Below are 19,130 nucleotides of genomic sequence, written 5' to 3'. Positions count from 1 at the left end.
AAGGACTTTAAGATGTACTTGAATTTAAGATTTCTCACGAAATCCGTTTTAAAGTCAAATGAGATGGCCGATTGAAATGACTAGTTTTAGAAAAGCTTTTAAAGAGTATTTGAAATAAGAGTTCAAATGCTATTCCGTTTGAAGGATATTTCTAAAAGGTTTTATCTTAACTAAAATTAAGAAAAACTTAAAGAAATTTAGTGATTCACTTATTTGAAATTATTGTAACAAATTATGAAAGTATTCCTTCTTATATTAAAAAAATCCGTAAATTTTAAGAAACCCCAGTAAGTACAAGTTAAAGTTTAAGTTACAGTGGCAGCCTCATAGGAGGGTCGTCACATTCTCCCGAGTGCCGAGCAAAATAATACGCAAAATAAATCAAGTAATATCCCTATTAACCCAATCCATTAAGGGTTGATTAAGCATAAACCCATTTAGTGATTACCCAAATTATATTACCCTCCCGAACTTGATAAACTTAAGTTGTGTTTCTCAAATTCTAATATGTGCAAATGACTTTCTCAAGACTAAATCCACATATCTAAATCTCTAATTTAATGGATAATTAAATTAGACAATAAGCATAGAGAAAACACAAAGGATTAGAAATGAATTCAATTAACAAGCACTAGAAATTTCAAAACATTGCCATGATAAAGTTACATCAATCCTCTCTAACATAAGAAATCTAGCTCAACATAGAGAAATCCATAACTAATCTTATCAAGAAATCCATAAATGAAAATAGGTTCAACAAAATATCCACAAATATAAATCACAAGAAAGAGTAGGTTGAGAGAAAAGAAGAAGGAACTCTTGTGGAGATTAACTTCAAGTTTGAATCCTCCAAGAATCCGCCATGAATCCTCCAAGAATCTTCAACTCAAGCTCCTCTCTCTATGAATTTTAGCTCTCTATCCTGTGTTTCCTTCCCAATTCTCCATCCTTTTGGGAAAATGAGTTTTCTCCCTTTTTATATCTTTCTAAATCTACTAAAATTGACAACATTTCATGTGGAGGCATTGCAGCGGATCAATTTCCCGCTGCAGCGCTACTAAGGATTTTGTAAAAACCCTAGCGAAACTGGCGCAATCACTACAGCGAATGGATTCCCAGCTACAATGGGTGTGTGGTTTCCTGCTCTGGGGCAGGAAATTCACTGCAACGGATGGATTTCCCGCTGCAGCGGGTGTGTGAATTTTTTATGAGGAGTTTTGCCTTCTATATGGTTGAATTAGTGTTTGGTTCTTCACGAAAGTTGTAGCTCTATCTCTTATATTTCTAAAGCCATTAAAATCACCTCACTTGGATTTCAGATGAGAGAGTTATGTTCCAAATACTGAAGTATGTTCCGAAGTTAAATTTGTTCTTTTTTTTTTCAATCCAGTCATTTTCACACTTAATTTACCTACACAAAGATAAAATAAAAACACATCAAACTAACACAAATGCTTGAGAATGTCACAAATAATGAAGCTCAAAAGTGCTTGATTTGTGAGTAAAATACTCACTCATCAATACATATTAATAAAAAATAAAAAACCCATTTATGGTGTGATTTGACATTAACTAATTGAGTAAAATACCCACTCATCAATATATATTAATAAATAAAAATAAAAAATAAAAAACCATTTATGGTGTGATTTGACATGAACTAAGTTGTTGTTTATTCATATATATATATAGGCAATGTCTCTGGTCAGGCACTTGGAAAATGCCTGACCAGAACGACACTTGTATATTTTTGTATAAAGTGTGTATATTTAGAGTAAGTTGTGTATATTCACATATAAGTTGTGTATATTTACATGACACTTGTATAATTGTGCAATCGTGTATATTAACATGTAAATCGTGTATATTTACATATAAATAATGTATGTTAAGTTATAAGAAATGACAATGTATATTAATCCTCAAAACATGTTTTTTTATAGCAATTAGTGAACACATAGCATGAAAATATGTATATTGACTGATTTATTGTATTTCATGTTAAATATACATGACTTTACATGTAAATATACATGATTTACGTATAAATATACACAATTTATACACGATTATACAAGTGTCTGACTGGTCAGGCACTTTCCAAGTGTCTGACCAAAGACAATTCCTATATATATATATATATATATATTAAGTATTTTAGTCTGTGTATGACAATTCACTAAGATATAAGTTTTATCACTGTGTATGAACTTTGTGAAAATTCAATTTTTTAAGCCCTTTAAAAGATAAATCTTTAAAAATCAGTCATTTTCTTGAGACAATGAACACTATAGTGTAAGACACCATTAGCAAGCTTTTTATTTTTTGTAGGAAGGAAAGATGGATTGCATTAATCATAAATTGTCATATTGGCACATACGAAAAAAGTAATACAACTAGAAAATTCTTCTAACCAAAAGAATCGATCTTCATCAAAAGAAAAAAAAAACTAATGTGTGGACATCCTTATTAGCATAAGAAAAATGTGACTACAAAAATCGTAATTTGCTTTGTAAATGATCCGTACTGCGTGGCTGCTACTTAACTACCTAATGTTATTTACTCAACTTAAATAACCTAGAATTTGCGATTTTTTTTCCTTTTTTATAACTAAACTTAAGTTAACCTAGAATTTGCAAAGCAGTATCCCATCCTTTCTTCACTTTCACCCTATCGCCCTCGCACAGTCCATCAACTATTATTGAAAGGTTTCTTACCTATATAAAATCGTACTAGAGTACACTTTTGCTCAATAAGTACAAACTACATCTCGCAAAATGCAATTAAATTATTCATAAAATGCATGACCAATTATGTATATTATGAACTTAACATATTTCGGCTCAAGTGTTTGTATAGGATATGCACATAATGGGAAAGTTATAGTTTGCACGGTCCCTGACTATTCCCAGATCTTGATTCATTCCTAACATAAATCCTCCCTATAGATCATGAGATTAGTATGCCACTCTTGACTTAACTTATCTTATGGTTACGCTTATTTTAAGGTGATGCAACTTATCTTATGGTTACGCTTATTTTAAGGTGAGCATGCAGTATGACATGACATTATAGTGTCATAAGTAGCATAATTACTTAAACATAGAAACATAATTCATGCATTTAAAATTTCATGAAAGGTCATTTCAAACAGTAATTAAATATATACTATAGGTAAGGTTTGTACACATCGAGTGCAAATGCTCTCGTAAACCTTAAAGTCCGCAGTTTAACAATGAGGATCTAACTCTATATAAAATATCCATTAAGATTGTAAATATTTTACTAAATAATACATTTTTAGTTTATACTCCCATAAAAATAAAACCATGGTTCCGCCACTGTATATATATATAGTCTCTTATGAATCTTACTTGGGATAGATTTGCGAGTGATGAAAGAGAAGAAACTAATCTCAAATAACAATTGGTTTGCCGAATTTTGATGAAAGATACGTGGGAAAAAAGAAGGCTTATGGACATGCTAAAAATGTGCCTTGAATGTCGTTTGGTGCTATGTTGAAAAACTACATTAGCTGTATATAACACACGACACGATTTTGCTAAATGCTGAACTTTGATGAAATAAGAAGAAGAATAATAAGAAGAAGTGGAAGAAAAGGAGGAGGAATTTTATATACCTAACTAACGATGTGCCCAGAATATGGTTTGGAATTGTGTGGAGAAAACGACAAATTTTTGGGACAATAAAAACGACATGTCGTATGATGAAATGTGAAGAAAAAACGGCAGCTGGTGAAACGCGATGTTGTACTGTGGATCACTAATGTTGGAGTCGGTTGGCGACATGTAATAACAAAATCCACTCAGACGACAGATCGTATACTAAAATGTGAAGAAAACGACACTTGATGAAAACGTCACCGTTTTGAGGTAGACGAAGAACACCACAAGCAGCAAAGCAACACATGGCGTCTGTCTGGTCAGATGCGAAATAAATCTTTTCGGATCGAGTACCTACACAACCTTAAAATTAAAAAGAAGCCCCAAACTCTCTCACATTCTCGTCCTCTCTCTCTCTCTCTATCTCTCTAAACAGCAAAAGCTCTCTCTCTCTCTCTCTCCCCCCGCATCGTATTACTACCCTTGTAACTACTTATCTTTTTTTTATTTTTTATTTTCTTTCAACAATATATATGAAAAATATTATTATTAATTTATTTTTTCGGCTAAAGTAAAAAAAAATTTGCGAGCGATCCTCCTAAAACAACACACACGAAAAAATTCAAATCAAAATCTTCTCCCTCAATATGGCATTTCACGTAGCTTGCCCAATTACATGGTACTACTCTTTCTCTCTCTAAAACCCCTCTCTCTCTCTCTCTTTCTCTCTCTTGTTTTTTTTCTCTCGCTCGAACGAAGCTCAGCGAGCCCCATCCATGGCTTTTCTTGTGGTTTTTCTTTTTGCAGCCGCCGAATCTGCTTCTGCCCGCTAGGGTTTCCGCGGAGCCACGGGAATGGCTTCCTAGACGAGGTCCGCAAGGTCGAGGAGTTTCTCAAGGATCCGTGGGGAATTAGGGTTAGGGATGGAGAGAAGGGGGCTGCCACGGTTCAGGTCGCCGTTCCGCGGATTGTGCCGCCTCCGCCGCCGCCTCCTCAGCCGGTCCTGCCCCCGCCGGCAGATGCCGTCGACGAGGAGGCTGCCGCCGCCGCCGCTGCGGCGTCGGCGCAGGCCAAGCGCGCCGCCCTCCAGCGTAAAGCCGCTGCCGCCATGGTCGCCGCGGAGGACTACGCTCGCCGCTTCGAGTCCGGTGATTTGATGGTGAGGTTCTTTCAATTTCCTCTCGATTTAAATTGTATGCCCATTTTCCCCTTTTCTTTGGTTGCTGTGCAATCCGTAGTTTTTTCTTGAATTTTGCAAAATTTTGAGCTTGTGAGGAGTGTTATGACGAAATAGAGCTAAAATTTGGGTATTTTGTTGTTGAATTCCTAGTTTTTGTTAGCTTTGTTATGGAATTTTGAGAATGTAGGAAATTTGATAACTTGGATAATTTTATTTATTGAAGATTTAGAAGTGTTGCTGGGATTTTGGCATTTGCTGATTCCTGCATTCTTTTCTTTGTTTCGGATTTGAAGTAGTAAAAAAAGGACTTTCTGTTAGTGATTTTAGGTCTTCATCAAGATGTTTTTAGGAGACCGTATCTTTAATTATTGTTTGTATGATTTCATGCCCGTGTAATAGGTAAATTCAGTTATCTTTGAAAGTTGATTTTTCATTTTCCTGAAAGAAGATTGATGAAAAGTTTGGAAAAAAAAAAAAAAAAAAGTTGGGTGTGATAGTTAAATTATATGCACTTTGCAGCTAATTTCTTGATTTTTGTAATGTTTGATTTCCCTTATACATTTTACGTTTCATCAATATAACTTTTTTAAACTCTCTTTAACAGGAGGCCCCAAGAGGTCCAGCGGGAGAAGAACAGGGTCAGTCCAATGTTAATGTGATGTGCAGGATATGCTTTTTTGGTGAGAATGAAGGAAGTGAGAGAGCAAGGAGGATGCTTTCATGCAAAAGTTGTGGCAAAAAGTACCACAGAAACTGCTTGAAAACTTGGGCTCAACATAGGGGTAAAGCATATATTGCTCCCGTAGCATATTTAGGAATACAAATTTGACATATTCTAATTGGTGGGGAATCTCTGTTTTTTTTTTTTTTTTGGCAGATCTCTTTCATTGGAGTTCTTGGACGTGTCCCTCTTGCCGAATTTGTGAGGTAAGGATGGTGTTCAATCTTGTTACTACCCCTTTTTATTCCTATCTTCATATGTTTCATTGTTCTCAGTTTAGAAAACTCTCTATTTGTTTTTTCTCCCTTGCATTCTCAAGAATGTTTTCCAGTTTCATTTTCTATGTTTTGATGCATGCTTTGTCAAATCTTCGTTCTGTAAGAATTAATTAAGGATATACAGTGTAAATGGTGGCCACAACCTTGATTCATACGTTTCTGTATAATAAAGTTGAGATTCCACAAATTTTACGGGTATGCATCGCTGTAATACCTTGGCACCTCTTACTTTCAGGTATGCAGAAGAACTGGAGATCCTAACAAATTTATGTTCTGTAAAAGGTGTGATGGTGCTTACCATTGTTACTGCCAACATCCTTCACATAAGGTGGGTATGAATGTGTACTACTCAATGTGGTTTTTACTTATGCTCTAATTTTTATCTAGCTACAACTTTGTACTTATTTATGCTGGTGGATGATGCAGAATGTTTCGTCTGGACCTTATTTGTGCCCAAAACATACCAAGTGCCACAGCTGTGGCTCTACTGTCCCAGGAAATGGCTTGAGTGTGAGGTATATTACTTGAAAACTTTATATGAAAGTTGCTTCATAAATGTCTTTGCCTATATTTTTGGTGTCATGTTTCAAGTCACTGACAACTACCACTTAGTATCTTGACTCTTGGTATTGCTTCAATTACTTGCTGGAAACTAGTATTCGGGGTTTACATTATGAATCTTGCCTTTCTATAAGGAAATATCAGTTATGGGTTTTGGGGTTGGAAGGAAAGACGTAGCATACCTGTCTGGTTCAGTTATCTAAATCTGAATGCTTTACTACTATTTCACCTTTTCTTCACAATTTTCAATCTTTAACCTATACATGTCCAAATTCATAAGCTAACCAATAGCTCTAAAACTCTTGGGAGTTCAGACACTGATGTTTTCTTAATTAGTTACGACACATCTAGTTTCATATCAGTATCACCATTTGTTTTCCAAATACAGGTGGTTTCTGGGATACACTTGCTGTGATGCATGTGGAAGATTGTTTGTGAAGGGGAATTATTGCCCTGTTTGTTTGAAGGTAATCCATATTTGTCTTCAGGCCTATCACATTATTTATATCTCTGAAGTGTTTGACTTGATTGGCGCGGATAACCAGTTGCATGTCTTGTCAACTTTTGTGACAAGAGTTCTTCATCCTATTTATTTGTGTCAACTTTTGTAGGTTTATAGAGATTCAGAATCAACACCAATGGTTTGCTGTGATATTTGCCAACGGTGGGTTCATTGCCAATGTGATGGTATCAGGTAAATTCCTATCAATTTTCTTTGTTGCATTATCATTGACTGTTCTTTGATTGGGAACATGTATTTGTGATAGTTTGCTATAGTAAAAAGAAAAATGGGGCGGAAGAGGCTATCATAATGATTTGTAACTGTTCTTTGATTGGAAACATGTATTTGTGATAGTTTGCTATGGTGAAAGGAAACGCCCTAAAGAATCAGGATCTTCCCTATTGAAAACTTCAGTACCCTTCCTCCTTGACTCTAGTTTAGTAGTTTTTCCCGTGAATAAATGTCATTATCAAGACACCAAGGAATAAAACCAATTTATGGGTTCCATACTTTATTTTGATGGTTGACCGAAAGATTGGATACATGTTAAGTATGCTAACTTCTGAAATTATTGCTTTGCAGTGATGAAAAATATTTGCAGTTTCAAGTGGATGGAAATCTCCAGTACAAGTGTGCCACATGCCGTGGAGAGTGCTATCAGGTTTTCAAGATTTAGTTATTAATAATTTTTCAACTTTATTTATTTTGTTTTATTTTTTTAAGAACTTGTTTCTATTAATTAGCACATTTGTATTTATGAATTTAAATGTATATTGCTAGGTCAAAGATCTTGAGGACGCTGTGAAAGAGCTTTGGAGGAGAAAGGACAAAGCTGATCGAGATTTAATTGTACGCTTGAGGGCTGCTGCTGGGTTGCCAACTCAAGAAGAAATATTTTCTATTTCACCATATTCTGACGATGAAGAAAATGGCCCTGTAGCTATAAAGAACGAGTATGGGCGTACCTTGAAATTATCTCTGAAAGGGTTAGCTGATAATTCACCAAAAAAGACCAAAGATTTTGGAAAGAAATATTCCAGTAAAGCATCTGCAAAGAAAAAAGGATATCAGGCACCGGCGATCAATAAAAGAGAACCAGATCTTAGTTTTGAAGGACAGAATGCCGAATCTTTCAGATACAACTTGGGTCGTGACAAGAATGGTGGCCTGTTGCCTCAGAAAGATGAGGTACCAGAGACATATTCTTCTCCTGTTGCCGGAAGCCTGAGTCATACAGAAGAGATTTGCTCCATCAATCAGCCGGGAGTTTTAAAGCACAAGTTTGTAGATGAGGTAATGGTGAGCGACGAAGATAGGACTTCAAGAGTTGTTAGAATCAAGAGTAATAAATCTAATGATGTGGATAGTGGAGAGGATACTGGAAAGCATTCTGGCAAGTCGAAAACTGTCAAAGGAAAAAAATTAGTGATAAATTTAGGCGCACGGAAAATAAACGTGACTAATTCTCCTAGGTCTGATGCTTCAACCGGCCAAAGAGAACACCAAGAGTTTGTGGCATCCAATGGTGTGTATCTCTCTCTCATTCACACAAACACACACACACACATGGTATCTCTATCGAAATATGACTTGTGTATTCATGTTAATAATTAGCAGGCGGTGAAGACACAAGCTGGCGGAGAACAAATGACAACAAACATGACGCCCCTACTAAATATAGTGATGGTATTTGAGTTTTTCTCTATTCTATTTGTGGACGTTTTCTTTCTTTCGTTTTTTTATAGGCTTTTCTCTAATCATTTTTCTCAAATTTGGCACTTTTCTGCAACTCGTAGAGAGAAATGATTACTCTGGACAATCAATGGGTCTGAAGGTTGGAAGTATCAAGTTGGGAAAAATTAGGACTGCGGTTTCTGATTATAATCCCAAATTTGGCCAAGGGAGTGGTGCAGATCCATATGAAACTGCTACCCCAGAACAAACTCATACATTGTTGGGGAGGGCTGTTCCTACTTCAGGAAGTGAGAGGGTATATTCGAGGAAGCATTCAGAAAGACGGGCTGTTACATACAATGAGAACAATGGTGATTATGGTCAAACACCTGTTTCACATTCTTTGCCTAAAGATCCAAAGCCTCTGCTGAAGTTCAAATTTAAAAAGCCCAGTACGGAAAATCAGAACTCTGCTAATCAAGAGGAAGAAAAGAGTTCTATTAAGGGCCAGAGGTCAAAAAGAAAGCGTCCATCACCGTTCTTGGAAAAATTGTCGATCAGTGGAGCTGATGCAACACAAGCTCATCAAGACAATTTAATGGATGAGATCATGGATGCCAATTGGATACTAAAGAAGTTGGGTAAAGATGCAATTGGGAAGCGAGTTGAAGTTCATCAGCAATCTGACAATTCTTGGTGAGTGTGATTATTATTTTTCTTAGCCACTGAAAATCCCAGAAGGCAGAATTTATCATTTTCAGCAATTGTAAGTTTTGCTCAATCGAATTTCCTTTCAAAGCAAAAACACAGTGTGACCACTGTTCTGTTCTGAAGGCGCTTTTTGTTTCTTCTTGTCTAGGCACAAGGGAATGGTTGCAGACGTAGTGGACGGCGCATCAACAGTATCAGTTGTTCTAGATGATGGTAGACAAAAGCTTCTGGAACTTGGGAAACAAGGCGTTCGATTTGTATCTCAAAAGCAGAAGAGGTCAAAGACATGAATGGTAGACAAGTTATTCATGGTGATTGTGACTTCAGGAGAACACTTTCTTTTGTATAACAGAGGAATCCTAGGAATCGTCTATTAAGTGTCAAAAGGCCCCTAGAAATTCAAGTTTGCCCTTCTTGCAGCTAGGTTCTCACCGAAAAATTGTTTGTTGGAAATGTTTAGCTTTCCCTTCAGGGACTAATTCAGTCCCTCTAAGATTGATGCCATTTTTTTTTCCATTTTTTTTTGAAAGGTACAAACTTGATATTCAGGAATCAGCTGTAACAGGATATTGTTAGTGAGCCTCTAGAATTGGGGAGATTTGCAACTCTGGGATGTAATTAGAATCCTTGCATGTTATAGTAGATGTATTAGCACTTCTTAGAAATTAAAGAATTAATTTTGTTCCAAAGCATCTCTACAGTACAACAGATCGACCCTTTTAAACAAAGGGAGTTTCTTCTTAATTTAGTTGCGATCGGATTTTGCTTAGAATAATGCCTACTTGTCTAGGAAAGTGGTCTCCCTTGATGGTTTTCTTCTGCTTTTCCTGTATAATGTTGGGAGTTTTTAACTTTTACCTCACTTTATAACAAGTTTTTGTCCACGGTTTTTATGCTTGACCATGTCACACAATTCTGTTCACAAAAGATATTCATTACTTGAATCCATTTGAGCAACCAGGAGGCATAAACAATATTGTTGAAACAAATGTATCGTGATAAAGCTTTTCATTTCAAGTATAAAGAATGTAAAGTTATACAGGTGGAGGTGGCAAGTCTAGTAGAAGCCACAACCCAACAACATCATCTGAATCCAAGTCCTCTTGGATGGCAAGGAAATGTAAGCCTCTGCAAGCCTTCTTGGCTGCTTCCCACGCTTCGGCTTCATTTGTAGTCACTGGAGTTTTCTTGTAGGTAGCATACACATACCGGGTTGAAATCCCGACCGAGAGTATCAAGCACGCCCGGGAAACATCTGCTTCTATTGAGCACACTTCTAGGCCATTCATCCAAGCTGCATTGCCACATACAGAGGAGTAACATAAAAACGTCCCAAGAATTCTGAGTGTAATTTCTTCTCTTTTGTTTGTGCGCTCAAGTCTCAACTCAACATAGGGTGGGAAAGTTCATTTGACATTAAAAAGGAGATTCATATAGATAGAGTGAAAAAAAACATCATAAGAAAACATGAATAAGAGAAATTTTAGCCTAGTCAAAACAACAAGATATAAAGATATTATATGCCTAATCCACTAGACCATGAATTAATTGCATGCACTTGAGAAAGTAGAAATAGTGTCCCATGCAAGAATCAAGTTTCAAGAGTAGGTTATAGAGTAGTGCTATTGTTCTGCGTGTCAGTGGTGCCCAACATCACAACTCTTTTGGGGCGGGTCGACCACGCATGTTAGACATCTCGGATGCCCTTTATATCATTTTTAATAGGTTGTAACTAAAGGTTGTCGCAGGGAAAACTATCAAAATTTGCTAGAAACGTGTAGAGTGAAACAAATGAAAGAAATGAGGAATAAGCTTAGGAAGATGTATTGTGAAGGTAGTTTGATGATGTGATGGAGACAGAGAATATGCACCTGCTAATGGTTTAGCACGTGAAGAAGCAACAGCCAGCCCTGGGATCAATGTACTGTCATCTATTTCAATCCCCAACAAATCTAAATCTAGACTTGCACCAAACACACGTCTTGTTTCCAAGGATGACATCTCCTCTCGAACGGCTGAAAAATAGATAGACTAAGATTACTACAAACCATGCCCAAACTCCAAAGATCCTTCTTGAAAGGCTTTTTTTTTTTCTTCCTTAAATTTAAAAGATAGTAGCAATTAACTCTACCATTAACTTCTTAAATTTTAGATAGAATAATGATGTTTTTAGCACCCGTAGGGGCCCCTGAACTTCTCATAATTTGGCATCTCTGACCCTGAAAAATTATTTGTTTTTTTGTTGCAATTTAATTCCTAGATCAGTCACAAAATTCCCTCAAATCTAGTTCCCTTCCCGTTAACGATTATAGATTATAGCAATGTGAAACATAGGATGGTAGTTCTGACCTGACAAAGGTAACTGAACAAAGGCCCATTTCTCCCCAAAAAGATTATCAGGAAGTTCCATTGGGAAAGGATTATCCAATCCAAGAAGTTGCTTAGCTCCTTTCTGGAAACCAGGATGACGCGTATAAACTGTCTCATATCGCTCGTCCAACCACAAAAGCAATGATAAACACTGTAACATTAACAAACAGCCACGACAAGAATAATATAATATTATAAGACGATCAAGATACTAAAAGTAAGTTTCATAAGATAGGAGAGGAGATAACCAAAATATTTTTAATTTCTCATAATTGAAAAGGTGTTTCATCATATTTTAGCATATATAGCAAAGCGAGCACTTAACCCAATTAACCCATCATTTAACTCGTCTCACTTTGATAGTTCTTACAACTATTTAAGACAATTGTTGTCTACAAGTTTGAACATTAGCAAGACAATAACATAAAGCCCAAAAAAAAAAAAAAAAAAAACATACTTACCCTTTTACTAGGAACAGGTTTTATACCAAGCTCGTTACAGGCTTTTGTTATAATCGTCTGCATCTGTGACCTGTACAACTCCATTAAATACACCCTTCATTTAGTCCTCAATAAACTTCAAAAAAGCAAGTAAATTTAACACAACTTAATGAAAGTATGACAGTCAAAAACACCAAAATATCTACTTATATTTTGCCAACCAAAGAATTCTCTAACTGTTAGATCTTCATTAGCACCAAGGCACACATATATCACTAAAAAAGAACTAAAGAAGTATAAACAAGTGATTTTTTTTCCTTGTTTCCCAAAATTTAGACCTGAAGAAGCGAATTTTTTCAGGCAAAGGAATGCCCAAGTCCTCACTAATCCCGAGAATGGCATCCTTCAAAGTGACACTGTTGATGACATTGTTGGGAAAGTACTTGGTGTACTGGAGAGACAGAGATTCGTCGCAAACCACCAGCTCCCAAACCTTCTTCCCTCTTATATCAATTATGGGTCTCGAGCAGAAATCCAGTTCCCACTCCGAAACCTCATTCGGGTCTGTTTCCGGATCAAAATAACACGATTCCACTGTTGGCTCATTTTCATCTTCTTCTTCTTCATCGTTTTCCAGTTGTTTTTCCTGGGAAACCGAGCTTTCTGAGACGGAATTGGACCGAAAATGACGGAGTTTTGGCCAGATTTTGGGGGAGAAAAGAGATGGGATTTTGAAGTTGGAAATGGGTTTTTGGAGTTGAATCTTTGGGGTTGTTCTGAGTCTCGAAGAAGAAGTGGTGGTGTTGAAGCTTAAGCTCGCCATGGAAATTTGCTCAAAGTGATGAAAAAAAAAGAGAAAAAAGTTGCTAGTGGTGGTAGTTATTTTATCCGTTGCTGAAATTGGGCCTTGAAAATGTTGGGCCTACTGCAGAGTTATGGCCCAACCCAATTCATGTTTACTGAGCCCGGCCCAATTGCCCCTGGCTCCTTCTTGTTCTTGTCGGCGATTCTGCGGCTGATAAAGCTTGTATATAAAAATCCAAAAAACAAAAAAAAACTCTGTTTTCCGTTCTTCTCTGCAACTTTCGGTCGAGTTTTTGTTCTCACCGGATTGCTTCCGCCATTGATGTAAACCCCAGCCCTCACACCAATATGTCACTTTGTGTCGACATGTGTATGTATATTCTTGTGTTTGTGTATATATCTCTATATACGTATATGTCTTATGCATGAAGATCTGGTCGCCAACTGTTTGATAAAATGTCTCAACGAAAAGTTTTACCAAATTTAGACCCGCCACATTCCTTACCGGTTTTTCACTTTATCGACATGTTTGACTTTCATGTGCTTTTTTTTTTTTTTTCATGCATTAGAATGCGCACGTTTCTGTTTGATAAAATGCGTCAATGAAATACTTTACCAATTTAGACCCTTTTGGACCAATTGACGAAGGAATTCACTCAAGAAAGTCCCTTTTCTTTTTTATGTTCTGGGATTGATGCATTTTTTCAATTGATAGGTGCCTCAAGGAGCAATCTGAGATTTGAATGGAAGGAAGATGAAGTTGAGATATTCTTCGGTTGTTTCGGTTCTTCCCGCTCATGATATCTTTTGGAAAAACCCCTGCAGATTTTCTTTCAACTTGTTTTGTAGTAATTTAAGTAGACGGAGGAGGATACAATTATCATCCATTGTTAGTCAAAAGCGTCAAGTGAGTGCAAAAGTTGGGATGGGTGCTGAGCAGTATCTTCCTCCTTGGTTCAGGTGGGCATTGATATGTGTGTGTGTATTTAGGGCCCGTTCACTTCGCTGAATCGAGTTGAGATGTAATTTTGTGTGAGAGCTTTTTACTTTAACAAAAAAGTTAGATGTGACTGTTTCTAAGAGCTTTTTACTTTAGCAAAACTCGAATTCTAAACTCGAATCGGCGAAATGAACGGGACCTTAATCTATTTGCTCTTGGCAATGAGTTTGTTGATTTTATGGACCTTTGGGTTGATTACTGGTGGTGTTTTTCCAGTGTTGCTCCTATGATGGACTGGACTGATCATCACTATAGAACTCTTGCCCGGCTCATATCGAAACATGCGTGGCTCTATACCGAAATGCTTGCGGCTGAAACCATTGTCTACCAGCAGCACAATCTGGTAAATTAGTGGAACTATGATCATACATACATGTTCTAGGAAGAAGCATTTAGTTATTGTGAAAAGCGTACTATTTTTAGCTAGTACACAAATCGATTTTTTTTTTTTTTTTTTTTTAAATCTGGGAGTTTCTTGTAGTGTGTAGAATACTTCAATATGTATTGAATATCTTGTATTATATCAGCATCTTTCTATGAGAGTATTTGATAGGTCAGTTTGGAAAACGACTCGTGTTGAAAAGTTTGTTTATAATGCTCAGGACAGATTCTTGGCATTTTCTCCAGAACAGCATCCTATTATTCTTCAAATTGGTGGAAATAATTTGGACAATATAGCTAAGGCAACTGAACTAGCTAATCCTTACGGCTATGATGAGATTAACTTTAAGTACGTACATTCGTACTCTTCCTTTCTCTTTGGCATCTTATCTTTCTTCTTCTTTATTTTTCGTCACATGGACCAATAGTTTTCTCTTCATTTTATTTTTAGTTGTGGATGTCCGAGTCCAAAAGTAGCTGGGCATGGGTGCTTCGGTGTTCGTCTTATGCTCGATCCAAAGGTTTGATAACCAGGCTGATTATGTTGTCAAAAGTGGCTGATCCATGTAGCCATATTTTGTTATCTGATTTCTGATATTGGCCTTTGGCTTTTACAAGGGAAGTTTGTTGCCAAAGCTATGTCAGTGATTGCTGCAAATACAGATGCCCCTGTCAGCGTTAAATGCCGTATTGGTGTCGACGATCACGATTCATATAATGAGCTCTGTAAGGTTCTTTCTTTACATGTTCTTTCTTTTGTTAACAGTATGTCAGCAAACTTCCTGATTTTCCTTTTTCCACAAGCAAGTTCTGATACTATTAATGATTGTGCACCATACGATTTAAGAAAGGTTCATACATATTTATATTTTTCTATTGCATCATCTTAATTGGTAAATTAATTTCTTCTTCTTGTTCCTTTCAGGTGATTTTATTTACAAGGTTTCTTCTTTATCACCAACAAGACATTTTATAATTCATTCCCGAAAGGCTCTTCTCAATGGCATCAGCCCAGCTGAAAATCGAACAATTCCGCCTCTTAAGTAATGTCTCTTATTTAATTTTGTTTTAAGCTTAACTTTCAATAGGAATGAAGGTTATATACATCTAACAGTTTTATATATCTTTAGATTTAAGTATGCTGATTTTTTTTTTCCACATTTCCATACCGTATATGCAGATACGAGTACTTCTATGGTCTCTTGCGTGACTTTCCAGACCTAAGATTTACAATAAATGGAGGCATAAACACTGTTGACGAGGTGAGCCTTTGGCATCTATGACTCGAAATTCACATCATTTTAATGTTAGTATAGGAATGTCGAGATGTCAATCGTGTGTGACTTTTTTCTAGGTGACCCAATAGTTCCATTTTCTTTTACATTGTTTCGGCATTTTCCTTTTATGAATTTTGCTCATTTTCTCACAAGCTATTTGATGATTTGCTTTCAACTATAGGTCAACGCAGCTAGGAAGGCCGGGGCCCATGGTGTAATGATTGGACGTACGGCATATTATAAGTATGTAAAATCTAAAGTTTGGTATTTTTCAACCTTTTCCGTTCTCTTTCTATGTTATTAATAATCTTCTTGTACTAAAAAAGTTGACATAACATTGTTATTTAACAGCCCGTGGCAGCTATTGGGACGTGTTGATACCGCAATTTATGGTGCACCGAGCAGTGGTATCACACGTCGTCAGGTTCAGGAACAAACTTGGCTGTTAAATAAATGCCCATGTGCAGTTTCTATAAGCTATTATCCTTATTTAGAATTCACAACTGTTCTTTTCATCTTTCTTTATTTAAGGTTCTTGAGAAGTATCAAATATACGGTGATTCGGTTTTGTGGAGAGATGGATGTAAACCAAATGTCCGGGATGTGGTGAAGGTTGGTAATAAGTGTTTTCACTAGGGAGTATTACTCAAACAATTTTCCATTCGTACTTCCAAACATCTCTTTTCAGAGTGTTTTATTCCCATCTAATTTCAGCATTTGTGCCTCCTTGACTTCTAGAAGTTTTGTACTTCTATACCTGGAATTTTTTTTTCTTGGCAATTTAGTCCTTAAATGTATCTACAAAGCAGTAGCTATCAATACTAGCCTTTACCAGGAGTCCACTTTTTTATGGAATCATTAATATTTTCTAGCATTTGTGATCCCTAAACTTCTCATGGTTCGACACTTTTATCCCTCTAAAAATATTTTTTTGGTCATTTTCCTAAAATTTCTTATTATTTTAGCAGTTAGTTGCTACTGTTTTGAATTCAAAGACTAAATTGCCTAGAAGAAACTTAAAGATGAAAGTGCCAAACTTAGCATTTGTGAAGCTAAGTGCCTTCTATTTCGTGGAAGCTTTTACATTATTGCATTCAGCTGAATGAACATTTGCATTTGATAACATGGTTTTTTTTTTTTTTTTCCGTTCAATTTTTGCTGCAGCCTTTGCTCCATCTTTTCCATTCTGAACCTGGGAATGGCTTGTGGAAGCGCAAAGCCGATGCTGCGTTCCAGCATTGCATGGTAATTTACTCATTATTCCCCTATGAGGTTCTTAATTCTGTGATCATTTTAAGTCCTGGTGCTGAGAAAATTTGACTGCCTCCCTTTTGTTTTTCACGGTTGGTTGTCTCGTTGCTAATCTTAAAAGGCAAAAATTTCTTTCCGTCATTAGTTTCTCAGACATCTTTTGAAACGTATTTGTAGAGCATCAAGTCTTTTTTTGAGGAAACCCTAGTTGCGATTCCGGACTCTGTCTTGGATTCGCCTATTGCCGGACCGCTGCCCCCTGGCCGTGAAGATCTTTTCGCTAATGTTGAGAGTTTGCTGCCTCCTCCATATGATCAAAGCGAGCAAGAACTGCTGTGCGCGTAGGTTCAATTTCAACATAGAATATGGTTCTCTTAAGTAGCCATACCTTGATTCAAAGTGTAAACTTATTGCATTTTTTTGGAATATAACTCTGTCAACCATTTTGTAACAAATTAGCAAGTGTAGTCAGTTAATTGCCATTATTATAGATATAATAGCGGTCCATTTATTTACATTAATTCTAGATTGGATTGTGTTTGTGTCGATTAACTTGTAATCTGCTCATATACTCATTTTAGATAATTTGCAAATGCAGAGTTTACGAAGTTGCATAAAAAAAATAAAAATAAAAAAAAAACTCAAGAAAAAACTTAAAGAGTAAAATAAGTACTTAATGATGATATATATATAATGAAATCTGAAATCCCTATAATACAGATCACTGAAATTAAGGCAAAAAACATAAACCTATTAACAAGAAGACAAACAAATTACGCAGAGTAGTGCTTAATTTAATAACATAAACCTATTTAGGATCTACCATGGTTTCAATACTAATCTTAATTATTTACATGACCAAATAACCCCTTATTGAACTTATAATTTCTTATAACTCCGAGTGATCAACTTACAATACGTAATCCACTCCTATAAGGTACACCAGTTTCAGGTAACCAGCTATTCCCATCAATAAACTTGGCCACCGTAAACCAATCAGCTTCCATCCACTTCTTGACGACATGGTAACCTTTCCAATTCACTCTCTTTGAAGTGTCGGCACCGAGACCGCTATTGTCGTATTCGGCGTAATACAAGTGATCGACGGGAACTCCAGGCCACTCCGTCCACCCTTGGGGGTCCACAATGTCATCGAAAATGCTCTGCATGAAAATCACCGTCGAGTACCTATCCCATGGACGACCGAGAAAGACTCTCAAGTTTGCCCTTTGCGGCGGTGTTAGCCCTGGAGTGGCTTCCACATGACAGCCTTGGAAGGAGAAGCCATTGACCTCACTATCGCTTGCTCGGTTTTGCGCGGTGATGGTGATTAAGGTTTCCGGACGAGCGTAGATGTGACAGTCTTGGAAGACGGCTTTAGCATGGCCAAAGATGAAGTCGACAGTGCCGTAGATTTTGCAATCTTTGTAGAATTGGCGGTTTTCTTTTGCGTAGAGGGTGTCTTGGTAGCCAAGGAATATGCAGTTATAAAAGGCCGATTGATCTGCTGTATTGTATAATGCAGCAGCTTGGTGATTCTGTGGGCCCGCCGAGTTCTCTATGGTTAACGACTGTGCCACAAAGCCTTGCCCCATAACACCTAATTCCAAAACATGATATATCATGGAAATAAAAAATATATAGAACTAATAATTTATACATATCCAATCACTACAAATTAATATTTGTGAGCCATTCCCGGCCATTTAAGTATTGTTCAAGAAATAAATAAGGTATTTATAAAAAAAAAAATGAAAAAGAAAAAGGTTAAGAAAACTGGAACTTATGCTTTATATGTAGAGGACGAAGACTGAAAGTGCCTTAATTAGTTGTTGGAGATATCATATGTCAAATGTGAAGATTTGAAAGTGGTGTGACATTAATTAATCTTGTTAAATATGCCTGATTGATCAAGGTTTTATTTATTTAGTGGAGGCGAGAATAAATATAAAATTATAAACTAAGATAATAATGAAATCGAGGTAACAAATAAATATTAAATGAAAATATAAATTTGAAACTAATCTGTCTAAAAAAGAATATAGTGAACTAGGTCATATATTGTAAACATATATCTCTTTAGGGTTATGTTTAATACAAGACTGTAGAAATATTAATGACGTTGATCAGTAAAGATATGTTATTTTTTTATCTGAATGCATTAATTTTCTGTTCTTGGAGCCTATAAATCTTGAGACACGTGCAAAGTATATAAATTAGTTTAAAAAATAAATAAAAATTAGTTGGTAAAAAACTAAACTATAAAGGATGGGAGTGTGAGACGAATTTAAGAAATTAAGCTGCAACGTTAATAAACTAGCAAAAAAGGAATATATATATATATATATATATAATGT

At 36.2% G+C, this 19,130-nt stretch overlaps 4 protein-coding genes across 6 annotated transcripts; 2 read left to right on the top strand and 2 right to left on the bottom strand.

Moving 5' to 3' along the window:
* The first annotated feature begins 4,099 nt into the window (after positions 1 to 4,099).
* Positions 4,100 to 9,951, top strand: LOC21395708. Of its 2 annotated transcripts, none has more exons than XM_024169965.1 (13): positions 4,100 to 4,302; positions 4,431 to 4,782; positions 5,408 to 5,585; positions 5,681 to 5,730; positions 6,038 to 6,130; positions 6,229 to 6,317; positions 6,752 to 6,830; positions 6,975 to 7,057; positions 7,448 to 7,526; positions 7,646 to 8,390; positions 8,483 to 8,551; positions 8,662 to 9,235; positions 9,399 to 9,951. In XM_024169965.1, exons 1-13 carry the CDS (start codon positions 4,271 to 4,273, stop codon positions 9,538 to 9,540), a joined length of 2,565 nt encoding a protein of 854 aa, XP_024025733.1. In that variant the 5' UTR covers positions 4,100 to 4,270; the 3' UTR covers positions 9,541 to 9,951. The 2 variants fall into 2 exon arrangements, with proteins under 2 accessions (XP_024025733.1, XP_024025729.1); XM_024169961.1 differs by having other exon boundaries at positions 8,480 to 8,551.
* A 237-nt stretch (positions 9,952 to 10,188) lies between these two features.
* Positions 10,189 to 12,918, bottom strand: LOC21395707 (protein TAB2 homolog, chloroplastic). The gene is made up of 5 exons (XM_010089913.2): positions 12,399 to 12,918; positions 12,082 to 12,151; positions 11,600 to 11,771; positions 11,122 to 11,265; positions 10,189 to 10,544 (listed from the first exon to the last, which is right to left on the bottom strand). The coding sequence occupies exons 1-5, from the start codon at positions 12,881 to 12,883 to the stop codon at positions 10,285 to 10,287; spliced, it is 1,131 nt and encodes a 376-aa protein (XP_010088215.1). The 5' UTR covers positions 12,884 to 12,918; the 3' UTR covers positions 10,189 to 10,284.
* Positions 12,919 to 13,098: 180 nt separating this feature from the next.
* On the top strand, positions 13,099 to 17,272 carry LOC21395706 (tRNA-dihydrouridine(20/20a) synthase). Of its 2 annotated transcripts, none has more exons than XM_024169973.1 (13): positions 13,099 to 13,188; positions 13,580 to 13,824; positions 14,081 to 14,207; positions 14,467 to 14,594; positions 14,697 to 14,766; positions 14,869 to 14,971; positions 15,171 to 15,288; positions 15,426 to 15,507; positions 15,704 to 15,765; positions 15,874 to 15,946; positions 16,054 to 16,134; positions 16,687 to 16,767; positions 16,951 to 17,272. In XM_024169973.1, the coding sequence occupies exons 2-13, from the start codon at positions 13,619 to 13,621 to the stop codon at positions 17,116 to 17,118; spliced, it is 1,299 nt and encodes a 432-aa protein (XP_024025741.1). In that variant the 5' UTR covers positions 13,099 to 13,188; positions 13,580 to 13,618; the 3' UTR covers positions 17,119 to 17,272. The 2 variants fall into 2 exon arrangements, with proteins under 2 accessions (XP_024025741.1, XP_024025740.1); XM_024169972.1 differs by having other exon boundaries at positions 13,099 to 13,234.
* Positions 17,273 to 17,678: 406 nt separating this feature from the next.
* LOC21395705 (pectinesterase 2) lies at positions 17,679 to 18,368 on the bottom strand. The gene has a single exon (XM_010089911.1). It carries the CDS (start codon positions 18,366 to 18,368, stop codon positions 17,679 to 17,681), a length of 690 nt encoding a protein of 229 aa, XP_010088213.1.
* Positions 18,369 to 19,130: the final 762 nt, after the last annotated feature.

This window comes from Morus notabilis, unplaced genomic scaffold, assembly GCF_000414095.1.
Source record: "Morus notabilis unplaced genomic scaffold, ASM41409v2 Scaffold657, whole genome shotgun sequence".
NCBI lineage: Eukaryota > Viridiplantae > Streptophyta > Magnoliopsida > Rosales > Moraceae > Morus > Morus notabilis.
The sequence above is the reverse complement of the archived record's forward strand: the minus strand, read 5'-3'. Positions and strand labels throughout refer to the sequence as shown.

Excerpts from the sequence above, each read along its gene's own strand:
- LOC21395708 (XM_024169961.1), top strand. The coding sequence starts at position 4,271 with ATGGCATTTCACGTAGCTTGCCCAATTACATG. Across the intron at positions 7,058-7,447 it reads TGCCAATGTGATGGTATCAG|TGATGAAAAATATTTGCAGT; the intron begins GTAAATTCCTAT and ends ATTGCTTTGCAG. Across the intron at positions 8,552-8,661 it reads CCCTACTAAATATAGTGATG|AGAGAAATGATTACTCTGGA; the intron begins GTATTTGAGTTT and ends TGCAACTCGTAG.
- LOC21395707 (XM_010089913.2), bottom strand. The coding sequence starts at position 12,883 with ATGGCGAGCTTAAGCTTCAACACCACCACTTCTTCTTCGAGACTCAGA. Across the intron at positions 11,266-11,599 it reads TGTTCAGTTACCTTTGTCAG|CCGTTCGAGAGGAGATGTCA; the intron begins GTCAGAACTACC and ends TCTATTTTTCAG. Across the intron at positions 10,545-11,121 it reads ACGTGCTAAACCATTAGCAG|CTTGGATGAATGGCCTAGAA; the intron begins GTGCATATTCTC and ends GTGGCAATGCAG.
- LOC21395706 (XM_024169973.1), top strand. The coding sequence starts at position 13,619 with ATGAAGTTGAGATATTCTTCGGTTGTTTCGGTTCTTCCCGCTCATGAT. Across the intron at positions 13,825-14,080 it reads TATCTTCCTCCTTGGTTCAG|TGTTGCTCCTATGATGGACT; the intron begins GTGGGCATTGAT and ends GTGTTTTTCCAG. Across the intron at positions 15,508-15,703 it reads GCATAAACACTGTTGACGAG|GTCAACGCAGCTAGGAAGGC; the intron begins GTGAGCCTTTGG and ends TTTCAACTATAG.
- LOC21395705 (XM_010089911.1), bottom strand. The coding sequence starts at position 18,368 with ATGGGGCAAGGCTTTGTGGCACAGTCGTTAACCATAGAGAACTCGGCG.